This window comes from Myotis lucifugus, unplaced genomic scaffold, assembly GCF_000147115.1.
Source record: "Myotis lucifugus unplaced genomic scaffold, Myoluc2.0 scaffold_0, whole genome shotgun sequence".
Taxonomy (NCBI): Eukaryota; Metazoa; Chordata; class Mammalia; order Chiroptera; family Vespertilionidae; genus Myotis; species Myotis lucifugus.
In genome coordinates, this window is record NW_005871048.1 from 8,773,583 (window position 1) to 8,789,644 (window position 16,062).

A 16,062-nucleotide genomic window follows, 5' to 3' on the forward strand; every position below is an offset into this window, starting at 1 on the left:
TCAGTCATGCCCTGACAGGTTTGGCTCAGTGGATAGAGCGTCGGCCTGCGGACTGAGGGGTCCCAGGTTCGCTTTCGGTCAAGGGCATGTACCTTGGTTGCGCGCACATCCCCAGTAGGGGGTGTGCAGGAGGCAGCTGATCCATGTTTCTAACTCTCTATCCCTCTCCCTTCCTCTCTGTAAAAAAAGCAATAAAATATATATTTTTTTAAAATCCTCAGTCATGCACCTGATCACTTCTTCATTAGCTGTCTCTTTCTCATTCCTCTTGTTTTCCAGGCATTCTTAGTAGCCCAGTCAGTCAATTTTATCTCAGCAATAGATCCACACAGGCCCTTTCCTCTCCATTAGTGCCATCACCTTTATAGAGGTCCTTCCTTCCTTTTTATCTGCGGTACAACCATCCTTGTTTCCTTAACTCCAGTATTTTAAACTTTCCTGGTTTCTGTAGACCAAAAAACACATTTGTCTCTTCACATCTGTAATCCACAACCTGGCAGAGAACTTGGCACATAGTAAATACTCAAATATTTGTTGAATGAACCAATCCTCCCGTCTGTGAAAGCCAACAGCATGTTTCCCATGTCTCTGATCACTTCTGTTCTACCAGAATTATTTGTATATATGAATAGGTCCCAATTCCCTATTTAAACTCCTTTGGGCCAGATGTGTTTAAGAATTCAGAATTTAGGAAGAAAATACAGTTCTTAAAACATGTATTACATATTATGGAAGACCTCCAACACTATAAACAAATATGTGGTTTCTGTATTTGACTAACCAGGTGAGATAAGGACAATCAGTTGCATCGTTAAGTTCTAGTCAGGTGTTGCCACCAATGAGTTATGAGAAAAAACTCTCCATTTTTAGAGCTTTCAGTTTCTGGAATTGCAGATAAAAAACTAACTGTGTTCTAATTTTCAGGAGCAGACTATTCTATAGGCCATATAAAGCCTCTGATTCTTTCATCTTCTTTATGCCTTTCTCTCATCTTCCATTCCCTCTGAATTTTTACTGCTGCTTAGAACAAAACTGTTGCTTAGGGACCCAAAGGGTTTACAAGGACAACTTTTGGCTGGCTTCAATTAACAGTAATAAAATCGTAAAATATACTACTTACTTATAAAATGTTTCAATTATATCATATTATTTCTGAATATTTCCTCATCCTAAACAGAAAATACATATTACTCTCCATATAATAAACTTATTGTTTTAAAAGAAGAAAAGGCACCAATTTCAGCACTTTTTTTAAAAGGCAAGCATCTGATTCCATCCAAAGCTGTGCATTTTACATGGCTTTTAGCACTTATTCAACACTTACGGAGTCAGGCTACTATGGGTTATAGATCGTACTTGAAGCTGGAAATAAACTAATCCAGAGCTCTTATCAGTGTTCAACCCAAGGTCAAGTGGGAGGAGACATATAATTAGAAATGACCATAACACAGTAAGATAACAGTAGTGAACAACAGGCTCTGTTCAAAGAGAATTCAGAGATTGTTTCTCCATCTGATGTCTATTTTTTAAAAAATATATATTATTTTTATTGATTTCAGAGAGGAAGGGAGAGGGAGAGATCAAAAACATTAATGATGAGAGAGAATCATTGATCGGTTGCCTCCTGCACACCCCATACTGGGGATCGAGCCTGCAACCCAGACATGTGCCCTGACTGGGAACTGATGTCTATTTTTACCTTTCCAACCTAATCCAAGAATCTCTAGAAAAATAAAAAGACAAAGGACAACCTTTATTCAAAAGGGTAGAACACCTGAAGGTATATAGGCTATCTAAAAAAGATGTTCAGACATGTCCAGGCATTGAATTACATTTTGGAGTAATAAAAAAGGCAGAGACAAAAATCACTGTATTCCTGATATTATAATAAGTATTAACAGTGAAATAAGTAAAACAGGCTTCTATCTTAACCTTATCTACTTAAGGAAACACTATCTATGGACCATAATGTTTTTAAGAGTTCTAAAATAATACTCCATAAGCCAAACATTGTCTCCAGAGGTAGAAATAAGAAGCTGCAAGTGAATATTCCAAGATATAACTTCCTTCCCCAAAATACCTCACTGAGATCCTCTGGTTTCTCATGTATATCAGGGCCTGCATTTCTCCATGACACATACTATTGGCCTGCAGAAAACAGGAAGGGCTCTCCAGCCTCTCTCAGGTCATCTCAGCCCAGCGACACAGAGGCCACTGGCGGCTCCTAGATGACCAGAATGGGCCTCAGGGAGGCCTAACTCCAAAGACACAGCTTATGACTTTTCCTCCTCCACAGCCAAAGCCACCTCTCACCCAGTACTGACACAGAACCTCACTAACTCTCTCTATATTCGGACTAATTGGGTTTGCAAAGATTCACACCCCCCGCCCCCCCGCCCCCCCCACACACACACACACACATGCATTCAGCCTGGAGATTTGTTGTTGGTGTTGTTTGGATGCTGGGTGAGGGAGTTAACAGGGAAGATGGGCATGATCCAAGATCTTTGGGTTGGAATGCGCCTTCCAGGCCACTGAGCCCAAACCCTTGTTCCTAGACTTGCTCCAGGTCAGTCACTCATGTAGCTCCAGTGACACCTGAGGCCAGCCAAGGTACACTGAGTAGCTTAGCCCTGTTCTCTGTAACCAGGCTCCAGTCTGCCAACATATGAAGGCTGGGACAGCTAGCAGCATTTAACATAGGAAAATATTTGGTAATAAGTATTTAGCAAACATTTTAAAAACTGCTTTTTAGGGGGGGAAAAAAGGATCTTAGGTGTTCCCTAAATCAAATCATTCAATCGTCTATTTCATGTCATTAGGTGTCAAGATGCAAAACAGAGGTGCCAAATGGAATCACCTTCTAAGATACCATAAGCCAAAAGACCAAGATAGTTTCTGCTGCTGCCAGCTATTGCTACTTAATTCGGTGACATAAAGACTTTGAGAAAACAATAAAAAGAACTAAAAATAGTTGCACAGCTGAGAATCCAATCAAATAATAGGAAGCAGATAACCAAAAAAAAAAAAATGGTAAATCTTTTCAGAGAAAGCTTTAAGATCCAATTTCTCTGTTAACTTGAAGAGATGATAAGACCAACATAAGCCACAGGCATCAATAATAAGTACTTATTAACAAGATCCAATATACCCATTTTTTTCCCAGTGAAAATTTAAGGAAAAATCTCTTAGGTTAATTCAAGGCCATTTTTCTATGTAAGCACATTTCTAATATTGCCTACAAGGAAACTGTCACCAAGATAAGGGGAAAACCTTAGTTGGTAATTGAAACTGTCTGCCAAGAGTGAGTCACTTGTCTACTTTATAAATCCCTTCAGAGTTCTGCCAACAGTGAGACAGACAGTTCCAGCACCTTTTCTCACTCATAGATCTCATTTCTCTTCTTCACCAATATCTTCAAAAGTCCTATGCTTTATATTTATTACCCAACTTCCAATATATTGTCATCCATTGGGATAAAGTTGAATTCCATCACAGATACATACAAAGAAAAAGGGAAGGACAGAAAGATGAAAGAAAGGGAAGTGATGACACCTACATTTACAGTGTTAATCTATGGAGTTATTTAGAAAAATATTAGACCCTTTGAAATTTGGGGGACCAAGAACATATTACATTTTTGGCTTCCTTTATACCCCTTCTGGATTAACGGCCTATAAGTACGAACGTCTTCCAGAACAAACATTAAAATGTTAACTGTGGGTAGTAGAATTATACATCATTTTCTTTCTATATCAAATATTATACAATGAACATACATTGCCTAAAAGAAACAGCAACTGTTTTATTAAAAAGAAACGTGTTTATAATGAACCAAAATTAATTGAATAAAAGTTCAAAATGTTTTTTAGGAATATGTAATAGATTATTTCAAAAGTTTCAGTTGATTTAGAGATGCAGTTTAATTTTTTGGTCTAAATGAGCATTTATAGTGATCTTCAGTTGTAATGAGAAATAATCTGATTTTCAAGGCATTTAAATAGGCACCTTTAAATAACAGTCTGATAATTAAGGTAATAATCCAAATTACTAATGTTTTGGGATGAAAAAAACAATTTTAAAATTGTCAAAAATATAATGACAAAAATATCTCATTTGACCTGACAAACTTGCTTTATATGTTTAAGAGAAATTTGAAGATTAGTCAGAGAAGCATACTGCTAAGATGACTGTTTAAAAGTAGTAATACCGGTGTTACAATAGAATATTTAAAACAGGTATTTTCATTTTAATTGATTCCCTACATCTCCAAATAACACGTCTTTGGGTAACATGAAGCCTATTGTTTCCATTAAAAATAACTGACCTAAGAAGGTAGAATTTACCTACTTTCAAAGAGACAGGCTTTAACTATACTTTATCTCTATTTACTAAGCATTACTTTAAAATATTTTAAAGTCAGGAATATAACTTACTCCACTTAGCTGCAACATTTCCATCTTTAGTGATATGCCACTCAAATACAGCATTTACTTTCTTCACCACCTCGTGCCCAACATCCTTAAGACGACGGCCTATTTCCTCAAATACCAAGGTACTCTGAAGCTCCTCACCCTAGGAAAAAGAAAATTTAATTTTAAAAGTTATGTAAAAATCAGTCAAGGAGAAAAAGCATTACAAAATATATGTGCATTAAGGTGATTTTTCCAAAATCTACACCTAAATAAGGCAAACTAGTATGTTTTTTCTTTTTACTCCAGACGTCTTTCACACTTTCCTTATATTCAATCATTTCATCCAGAAATTCAGCCCTCTTAATAAGAGGCTTTTACTTTTATCAGAATTCAGAAATAATAGTTGAAAAGTAAATTAGGAAGTAGACAACCTATATCTTAACTAACTTCAACAGGAAGATACAGGGCAAATCAATCAACTTCTGTGGTCTTATTTCTTTATTTGTAAAATGGGATTAAATTATATGAAAACTGAATTTCTAGCTCTAAAACTTCATAAATTTTTTATCTTAGAGTCTTCTTGAGAGAGATTCATTTTCACTCATTTAAGATCATAAGGTAAAGGTATGAAAACATTGACATTACAAAATTAGTATTTTGGAGACAGAGAACATAAACATTTTTATTAAAAGTCTCAGCATGCTAACAGAGAATAACAAAAATGTTTTGCCCTGGCTGGTGTGGCTCGGTTGCTTGGTGTGTCATTCTGTACACAGAAAGGTCGCAGGTTTGATTCCAGGCACGTGCCTAGGTTTAAGGTTCAATCCCCAGTAAGAGCACGTATGGTAGGCAACCATTCAATGTTTCTCTCTCACATAAAAAATGTTTTAATAAATAATACCATTGTTTTTATATTTGTATAGAAAGCTTTATACAAACCTTTGTATCAAGAAAAGTTTTAGGATATTTAACTTTTTCACTTATTTTTCTCCAAAATATTGTTTGCTTGACATTTCTCATTAAACAATTGATTTAGGTACTCTAAGACTAGAAAATTAATTATTTTATCTTGAAAAATACCCCAGTATCCCCTCCAAAGAATTTTTTTTAAATGTACTTGTTGTCAAAATATTCTTTTTTATTCTAAGCAGTTTTGAAATCGATGTCATTTAGTTCAAGAATTAAGAATTGTTCACAGCTCTTAATTTTCAAAAGTAGGCTGAACATTCTTAAAGTAATTCAACAGAAATTAGGAGGTGGCTTGGATACCAATTTTCATAACCTACCTCAGAAGGTGTCTTGGCTAAAACATCAGATGTTGGCACAAGATCCACATATGCATTTGAAATGACGATGTTTCCAGTTTCTTGGGCCTTATAAGGGGTACAAAAAGGAAAAATAAACCAGTTCACTCTTATAATTCCAATGCAAACATTTCATGTGAAATAGTATAAAGTTATTTAAAGAAAATTTACTCTTTTCCCCTCATATAAAAAAGAAAATAATCCAAATTAAATGATAAGTTCATAAATTAAAAGTCAAGATGAATAAATAGGAAGACTTACTGATTTATTAATACTACTGTTAGTAACCTAACTGTAAAATCAACTGGAACCCTTTTAAAAATATGTTCGAGTAGGTCCCATCTCCAAAAATTCCAATTTAAATAATCTGGGGTGCAGCCTGGGCACTGGTACTTGGGGGACTTTTAAAAACACACAATTGTGTGTCTAATGGGAACCAAAATGAGAATTACTGAACTGTTGAAAGGCAGAAGGCATGGCACAATATCCACATGAGGTAGAGGTAATCAAAGTATATTTCTGTTAATACTGGTCTTTTTAAAGTATTAATTCTACTTCTTATTTCAAATAGGAAGTATACATAACACAAACTAAATGGTTAAGTAGCCTTTTATCAAAATATTCATTACAGGAACTCAAATTCTAATTCTTAATACTTTATCTAAAATTATTTCAATGGCTATTCTTTCATAAAATTATGGAACTGCTAGAAATGTATAGGAAAGTATTTAAAAATTAAGGTAGCATTTATCAAAACTGATTTTTAACTATCAAGATCATTATCCTTTGACTACTTCATAAAAAAAGATCTTTCAAATTTGTTCATTTTATTTCAAATTATATCAGCAAAAGGTATGGAAAAAGACAATTTATAAACAAAATACACTTTAGTAAATTACTTTCTTGTAACCAAGCCAAGCATATCATTTGGAACATTAGTTTAAGATGTTTCTTAAAATACAATAGGAAGGAAAGAAAAAAGGGAGGGAGGGAGGAAGAGACGGAGGAATGATTCTTATATATAACTAGTAGAAAAAGAGCACATCTAATCACTGTATATTAGAGATAATGGTATAGCCTGCTTATAGGAACTCAATAACTGGAAGTTGTTACTATTATTAGTGGTGGTATTTAAGCTACTCAACACAAGTCATCTATGCAATACTGGTACATGATCAGGCCAAAAAGTATTAGCCGGTCAACTGTGTTAACAAAAATGACCTTTAAAACACTTGTAAGTAAAAGGAAGGTTGAATGTCCTTTTAGTATTTTACTGGGGCACTTCTTAACAGCCTCATCCCAAAATTACTTCACTCTATAGGGAAATACACTTTTATTTGTCTTGTTATTTATAATTAGTCTGACTCGTGACATAAAGTGTTAATTTGTGGACTTTTGTGTGATTAAGATACATGTGATTTTTGTCCAGTAGAAACCATAACCATAAAGGATATGGTTTTACTAGAGGCCTGGTGCACGACACTCGTGCACTCAGCGGAGGGTTTCCTCAGCCCAACCTGCGCCCTTTAGCTGTCCAGGAGCCCTCGGGGGATGTCTGACTGATGGCTTAGACCAGTGGTCGGCAAACTGCGGCTCGCGAGCCACATGCGGCTCTTTGGCCCCTTGAGTGTGGCTCTTCCACAAAATACCGACTTCTGTGCATGGGCCATGAAGTTTCAATCGCACTGTATATGCGTGCCCACACGTGGTATTTTGTGACAGGGGGTAGCTGCCCCCTGGTGGTCAGTGCACATCATAGCAACCAGTCGTTCTGCCGTTCTGTCAATTTGCATATTACCCTTTTATTATATACTAGAGGCCTGGTGCACAAAAATTTGTGCACTCGGGGGGCGGGGGGAGGGGGGTCCCCCAGCCCAGCCTGTGCCCTCTCGCAGTCTGGGACCCCTCGGGAGATAACGACCTGCTGGCTTAGGCCTGCTCCCAGGTGGCAGAGGGCAGGCCCAATCCCTAGGTGCAGCCCCTGGTCAGGCTCAGAGCAGGGCCGATTGGGGAGTCGGGGTGCCGCCCCGTCATGCACAGAGCAGGGCGGATCGGGAGGTTGCGATGCCACCCTCAGTCACGCTCAGGGTAGGGCCGACTGGGGGGTTGGGGCACCGCCCCCTGTCACACTCAAGGCAGGGTCGATGGGGAGGTTGAGGCGCCACCCCCTGTCACGCACAGAGCAGGGCCGATCAGGGGTTTGGGGCGCTGCCCCCTGTCACTCACAGAGCAGGGCCAATCAGGGGGTTGGAGCGCTGCCCCCTGTCACTCACAGAGCAGGGCCGATCAGGGGGCTGGGGCGCCACCACTGTCACACTCAGGCAGGGCCGATGGAGAGGTTATGGGTCTACCCTGTCACACACAGACGCAGGGCAATCAGGGGATTGGGGAGCTCCCCCCTATCAGGCACAGAGCAGGGCTGATCAGGGATTTGGGGTGCCTTCCCCTGTCACGAACAGAGCAGGGCGGATAGGGTGGTTGTGGCCCCGCCCCCTGTCACACACAGAGCCACAGGGCGATCAGGGGGTTTGGGCGCTGCCCCCTGTCACGCTGATCCCGGTGCCAGGAGCCTCGCTGCTCCGCTGATCCCGGTGCTGGGAGGCATATTACCCTTTTACTATATAGGATATAGGCCTGGTGCATGGGTAGGGGCTGGCTGGTTTGCCCTGAAGGGTGTCCTGGATCAGGGTGGGGGTCCCCACTGGGGTGCCTGGCCAGTCTGGGTGAGGGGCTGAGGGCTGTTTTCCGGCTGGCGAGTGACTGAAGCTTCCAATTGATCCTTGTTTTCTTTTCTTTTTTTTTTTTATTCTGGGCCAGCTTTAGCTCTGAGGCCTCACTGCTGAAAACATCGATACAAAGTTTCGGTCTGGCTGGCTTTCAGTCCGGCTGGGTTCTGGGGTTTTGTTTAGCTTCTTATTTGCAACATAGTACATAGTTGCTTAGAGTTGCAGCTGAGAGGCCGGCAAGTTAGGCGGGGAACGTTGGAGTCCGCAGTCACTGGAGCAAGCAAGCCTCATGTTCGCTTCCAGCTGCCTGGCTGCCGGTCGCCATCTTGGCTGACAGTTAATTTGCATATACTCACTGATAAGCCAATGAAAAGGGTAGCGGTCGTATGCTAATTACCATGTTTCTCTTTTATTAGTGTAGACTAGAGGCCGGCTGCATGAAATTCGTACAAGAGTAGGCCTTCCTTCTCCTGGTTGCTGGCACCAGCTTCCCTCCAGCACTTGGGACCCAGGCTTCCCTCTGGCCACCGGCAGGTACCTGGGACCCGAGCTTCCCTTGTAGCCCCAACTTCGCCCGGAAGGATGTCTGGTCTAATTAGCATATTATGCTTTTATGCTTTTATTATTATAGAGGATTATTCTTTAGTACATTAACTAGTTTTGTCTCTAAATCAGTAAAATTATTTTAGAATGCATTTCCTATTGGATAACACACTGTTGTTCTAATTCTGTTTTGAACCAGTTTTACCATCTTGCTTATTAGTTCCCTCATTAAGAAATTAAATACATTTATGTTATGTTTTCATTTAAATCTCTCTCAGAGCCACGTCTTTAATTTTTTGAAGATTACAATTTGACAACCTAACTGTTTGAGCCAAAAAGATAGGGTTAGTTGCATTTTCAGAACAGCTTTGTCACTGCTACACTTACAGGAACCAGTTATCTATATATATAAAAGCCCAGCGCCCAGAATGGCAGAACAACCAGAACAACCGGAACAATAAGTGGCTATGACATGCATGCGGCAGCCAACCAGCCTGATACGGGCCCCGATCAGCCCCCAACAGCCCGATTGGGGGTGGGGCTGGCAAGCCAGCAGCCCACAGCTCCTCTCCTCCGCCAGCCCAGCCCGATGGGTCCCCATTGGGGCTGGCCAGCCATACCACACCCGTGCACGAATTTGTGCACAGACCTCTATTTAAAAATAAAACAAAATAAAAAACAAGGTACATAGGCATCTTATTTCTAAATAAAAGTTACCACTGATTATACAAAGATTTTATAGGTTTTTGTCTCTTTTTTTGTTTTGGTAATAACCAAAAAAAAAAAAAAAGTTAATATGGAACAAAATTATAGGACAGAGTGAAGAGGGTAAAAAAGCAATATTCATACCTTGGTTTGGAAATGAATTCTATTTCCTTCCTTCCACATCTCAGTTTTTAGAGTTTGTCCTGGATATACTGGTTTTGCAAAACGAGCCTTCAAAAAAATGAGTTTTGGGGTTGAAAATGTTTCAAAATGCAACTTTTCTACTTGTGAGAAAAAATTGTGAGGGAAGTCAAAGAGCATACAAGGAAGAAAAGACAGGTTTTAAATATAGTTGATTTTATAAAGCAATAAAAATAATATGAATAAATAAGTAGAGAAAGAATATAGTTAATATAAGCCAATTCTTTGTGTTTCAAAGTACAGAGTCAATAGTGTTTAATCCTGGCAAACCAAGAAACAGAAACATAATTATATTAAGTAGTTCTATGTAGATAACCAGTAAAACCGTTAAAATAAAATCAAAAGCATGAAAATAACAAGTACTATCAAAGGCAAGGCATCAAAAAAATGCATTTTCACTGCTACATGGAACACAAGCTGATAAAAGCTTTGGGAGCTATTTTATACTGTACTACACTTTTTTTAAAGTGTATCCTTTGACTTACACTTATGCAAAGATATTGTTCAGAGATAGTTTTCTTTGTAATTTATAATGGATGAAAACTTGAAACCACTTAAAAGTACAAAAACTAAATGCTACCATCATATTAGAGTTCAAATGCAGCCATTTAACATTTTCAATTAAATTAATGTCAAATAACAAAACAGTGAAAAAAAATTTTAAGGTGAATCTCAAGTTTTTCTTAAAGCATATATGCTAATATATGTATGCAAATTATTTTATAAAACAATCTGATTAATATGTTAAAACTATAATTGTATATGATACCCTTACATGAAAAATGTGTAATAGAGGTAGTTTTAGCTACAAAGAGAAAACGTGTTAACTGCCAAATCAATGTAATAAAAATGTTTATTACTTCAGTACAGTACTTATTTTTTAAAAAGTCTCTAAATCTTGTTTTTTTCTCTAAAAATGAAAAAAAACATAACTAATGTTCAAATTATGCAATAATATGCGTGTACCTTAATTGCCTTAAATCTTGACACGTCACTGTCTGCAAACTGCTGCAAAACATGCCTGGCAGAAAATCCAAATGTACACAATCCATGTAATATGGGCTTGTTGAAACCTAAAAAGAGAGTTTAGCTAGATATGGACACATTTCATGCTTAAAAACCAAGAATAATTTAGGATTTCAAAAATATAATCTTCAAACTACATTAGAATGAATTATACCTTCTATTTTAAGCAACATGGAAAATATTCTATAAATAATACCTCCTGGATGAAAATTATGAAATAAAGAAAAAATAAGGAATGTTAGAGATATGGGAACACAAAGCATTGTTTTGTTTAGCTTGGTTATAACCACGAAATCATCCATGATGATTTCAATATCCATGTATATAGATAATCTTTCCCTAAACCTTTCAGTTTCTTGCTATCTCCTCCAATGACCTTGACCTTAATGATAACTCAGACACTAACTCACATGGTCCTATCCTAGACCTTGCACTAGCAGGAGCTTCCTTCCACCATAATCTCAATTTCAAGTACACCATTTTCGGAACACTATTCCTACCTTTCAATATCCTTTGCATAAAAGTATTATGAGAGGGCTATTTTTAAAATGTTACTTAAACTACAAGTCATAGTAGCAATGTCTTTAAGTCTTATTTAGATAACTGAGCTAATATTTTTTCATTGGCACGTATTTTAGCAACTCACCTGCTAAACCAGCAAAGTTAGGATCAATATGTAATGGATTCCAGTCACCACTGAGGCGGTACAGAGCAGCCTGTGCAGAGAAGAATTATAAATGTAACTAGTTTCCAGTGCTTTCTTAGAATACATTAAAAGAAAAACAGGAAATAGGGCTAGTTATTGTATATGAAATGCATTATAATGTACCTAATTGAAGCTTTGATTAAAATATAACTATTTCTAGCCCAAGCTGGTTTGGCTCAGTGGATAGAGCATCGGCCTGTGGACTGAAGGGTCCCAGGTTCAATTCCAGTCAAGGGCACATGCCCAGGTTGCGGGCTCGATCCCCAGCAGGGGGTGTACAGGAGGCAGCCAATCAATGATTCTCTTTATCACTGATGTTTCTATCACTCTCTCCCTCTCCCTTCCTCTCTGAAATCAATAAAAATATATTTTTTTAAAAAACAAATAACTATTTCTAACAAAAAAAAAATTAACTCTAAAGCAAATTTTTGTAAAACCTGACATTGAAATCAGTTGAGAAGGATTGTCAAATAATAAGAAGGGATGCCAAGAACTATATCTATAACACTGTTTACCACTACTTAAGAAGAAATTCACAAAAAGAAATCCATCAATCTACTCTCATTAAAACACAATAAAGATAAGGTAAATGTTTACAGCCTTTTCTAACAAAGCAAAATGTATGCCAACCTTCTAAATAGAGTGTTTTAAATCAAACACAAAATGGTCAGGAATCTCTGACAAATGATGAGAGCTCATTATTTATACAAAAAATATTTGTCAACTTAATATTTGTCATGCAGCAAAATAGCCAATGCTGCTAAAAGCTAACAAAAAGTTCTATTCGTCTGAAAAAGTAAAAGAAGAAAAATTCCTCTACTGTGTGTAGAAATTCAAGGCTTAGAAACTATTTAGTTTTTCTTATCTAAAGCAGATACATTTTATTATTTCAGTAACCCAAGAATAAAAGAGCATTTGTGGTTTTTCTGCACTGTGAAACCTTAAAGCTTTTTCTGTTCTTTAGTGCCCTAAAAAAATTGATTTCACTATGAAGCTTTAATTGAACATTCTTAAGAAATTGATTAGAAACAGACATTACAGAAACATTTAAAGGCAAAAACTAATTTGAAGAAAAAAAATATTGTTCTCTCCATCATCCGATTATATAGTGCAGAAAAAAAAATACAATTATGTATCAACCTTAATTCTTTCTGGCTCATAAAACTGTATTTCTATCTGCCAGAAAACATAAATCCTGAAGAAGTGCTCATATCCAGTATATCAAAATTAGCATCAAAAAGTAGTGAACTTTATAAATAATTTGCTGTCATTACATGCTCATTCACAGCATAACTTCAGAGCTTTGCCTTTTCTATTGTATCTCTGCATGGTTAGTCTCCTGGCCACTACAGAGAAGACTCTTCAGATCTCCCAAAAACAAAGTTGTTTTTCTCCTCTTTGTGGCTACTTTTTGTTTCTTAAATAAATCTTTACATGCTCATAGAATTTGTTACCTGATAAGGCATTTTATATCCACCATCAGAGAACAAATTATTTATGTCAAACAAAAGAGATTAAATCACCTACCCCTTCTAAGATGCTTTATTTTGCCTGTCTGCTAAAGTTAGAATAATATAATCTGATTCCAACCAATGCAGCTCGGCTTTCCTTCCCAAAGGAGAAAAGGATGACTAAAATTTGCCTTTTTATTCTTTCTATCCTGCCCTCTAAAGCTCTTATGAAATTCTTCACTAGTAAGCATGGCAGTCTTCCTAAGGCAAGCGCCCCAACGCCAACAAAGCATGATGCTCTTTGAAGAGACTAAGGAAAAGCCATTTTATATTATATTTTGATACCTAGTAAAGAAAAAATTGGTAAGTAAAAATTTAGAAAGAATGAATTCTAACCACACAAGTATTTTATATATTTTTTATTATGTTGAAGGACACAGGCACTACTTTTAGACTCAGAAAACTATAAGGTGTCAAGAGTTATAAATTAAAAAGTGTCAGCAGTCAGGTGGATTTAACACTTTAAAAAAATAAAATCTTACCTGATTAAGTGAGGTGGTGTCTGTAAATACAGCATCAGGATGTCTATTAGGTATGGCTACAGCTTCCTGAAATAAAAAAAATATTTTATGTTAAATACCAACAAAGTAACTTTTATTTTCTTAACCCAAACTGGTATTTGATCACCAACTATGTTTTAATATAATAAAATATGCAAGTTGGATAACAAGTTTTTTTTTAACCCTTTGCACTCCAAACCATTCTGGACATTGGCTACCAGCTACTCAACGCTACTTTGCGGCGGAAACGTGCATTTACAGACCCTCGTATTATTTAGTATAATTTTGGAACCAAGTAACGTATTATAATGATATTGGACTTATATGAATTGGGTGACATCGAGGAATGTATATTTGCAAAAAAAAAACAGTATTTTATTGTTTATAATTTTGTACAGTATGATGTTTTGTAACACTCCCCAATATGCATTGCAGGCTGATTAGTGCATGTTTGACAGTAATAAGTGGTTTGACGCCTGCCACCAGGTGTTTTCCTGTTAGAACACACAATGCAGTCCCGTTTTCTTTGTCCCACATTGGGAATATGTAGTTTATTGTTTAATCCGACACAAAACCCGCTGACATTTCTTGTATATATCTTAGTAATTTTACGATATTTTGATTTAATTTCTTGTGCCATTTCAAGATAAAACTTCAGGGAAACATGCATGTCTCAAAAAGTTGCGTTGAAATAACTCAATTCCCCGTAATCACTAATAAACTGCAATGTCCCCTGAGAGGGGACATCCGAGTGATATGCTAGAATTCCGATGTCCCCTGAGAGGGGACAGCGGAGTGCAAGGGGTTAATACTTTATGTTCAGGAGATAATGTTTAAAATTTCATGACTGCTAGCTTCCTCTACATTATGATTTCCCTGTTTAATGAAAGGAGTTATATAACCAGATCCATTCTCTAGAACACGGAGAAGAAAAAGGTAAAGATTGTTTTCCAAATGCAAAAGATGAGGATAGATATAAAAATTAGACAATTCACATCTAAACTGATTTAATCTTTAAATGCACTTTACTAAGAGTATAGATCTCTTTGCATTTATAGCCTATTTGGAGTTGGTTGAACTTCTTGGATGTGTAGATTGTTTTTCATCAAAGGCATTATTCCTTCAATTATTTTTTTCTGCTTCTTTCCCTCCTCTCACTCTGCTCTCCCACTACTTGACCGTATCCCATGTTTCTCTGAGGCTTTTCATTCTTTTTTTCCCTTCTTCTGACACATACTCATAGATAGGTGGAATAGATAGATCTTCAACCTTTTTGATTCTTTCTTTTGCCAGATCAAATCTACTGTTGAGCCCCTCTAGTAAATTCCTCATCGCAATTATTGTACTTTCAGCTGCTGAACTTCTATTTGGTTCTTTTTTTATATATTTTCTATTTATTGACTTTTCTCTACTTGATGAATCGTGTCATCATACATTACTTCTACTAGCAGGGTTTACTTTAGTTCTCTGAATATATAATAGCTGCTCTGAAGTCTCTGTTATTAAACCCTCTCATAGGTGATTTCTGTTGCCAGTTTTATTTTGCTTTGTTTTTCTTATCCATGGGTCATACTCTCCTGTTTCTTTCATGTCCTATTTTTCTGCTGATAACTGGACATTTTAGAATACATATTGTAGTAACTCTGGATACTAATCACCCTCCCATTCACAGCTTGTTATTATTAACGTGTTAATTATTTAATGACTTGGCTAAATTATTTTAGATAAGTCTATTTCTCCCAGAGTGTGCAGCCCTGATGTTGCTCCTCAGAGGGTGCAGCTTGCCCTGGGGTGACAGTGGTTTTAGTAGGGCTCTCTATGCTAAACTGTCTGCCTCTTTTGGAATCACACCCAGCTGATGGGCTCCACTAGCTGCTAGATGACTGCTCTATTATTTTCAACAATGCTTTGGGGCACAAATTGCTCCAAGGTCTGATCCAATTACAGTCAGGCGTCTTTACAGGGGTAGTTAGTCTTTGGGGCCAGTCTTAGAGATGTGAACCCATGAGGACTCCACTTAGCTGTCTCATTCTGTGGTTCTCTCTAGTACTCTTCTACTAGGGCAGAGGGATCTGGGTGTTGGCTGCACCTGCCTGAAGTGAAGCTTCTACCACGCTGAACCAGGGAGAGAAAGGAAGGAGAGAATCATGGCTCAAATGCCAGATTCTCACTGTTCTTACCAAGATAGAGATTTTGAATAGGTATTTCTTCATTTGCTAATTCCCTTAAAACAATTCCCAGCAACTTTAAACTTTCTTTTTTTTTTTACATAATTTTTACCAGTTATGATTGTTTCACTAGGGAAAGGGTCAAAGGAACTCACACACCATCATTCCAGAAGGAGTCTGTCAATGTTGTTTTAATAATACTTTATCTACTCCAGAAGAATATTTATTACAGTATAACTTTATTACCTCACATAAAT

The 16,062-nt window shown here is 37.2% G+C and overlaps 1 protein-coding gene across 1 annotated transcript in view; it reads right to left on the reverse strand.

The window, feature by feature from the left end:
- Positions 1-16,062, reverse strand: part of HSD17B4 (hydroxysteroid 17-beta dehydrogenase 4) — a 71,422-nt gene that overhangs the window by 10,980 nt on the left and 44,380 nt on the right. The window contains exons 16-21 of the mRNA XM_006081110.3: positions 13,620-13,685; positions 11,567-11,636; positions 10,861-10,967; positions 9,838-9,924; positions 5,702-5,788; positions 4,437-4,575 (exon numbers count right to left, since the gene is read on the reverse strand). Coding sequence (XP_006081172.1) covers positions 4,437-4,575; positions 5,702-5,788; positions 9,838-9,924; positions 10,861-10,967; positions 11,567-11,636; positions 13,620-13,685 — 556 coding nt within the window. The remainder of the gene's footprint in view (positions 1-4,436; positions 4,576-5,701; positions 5,789-9,837; positions 9,925-10,860; positions 10,968-11,566; positions 11,637-13,619; positions 13,686-16,062) is intronic.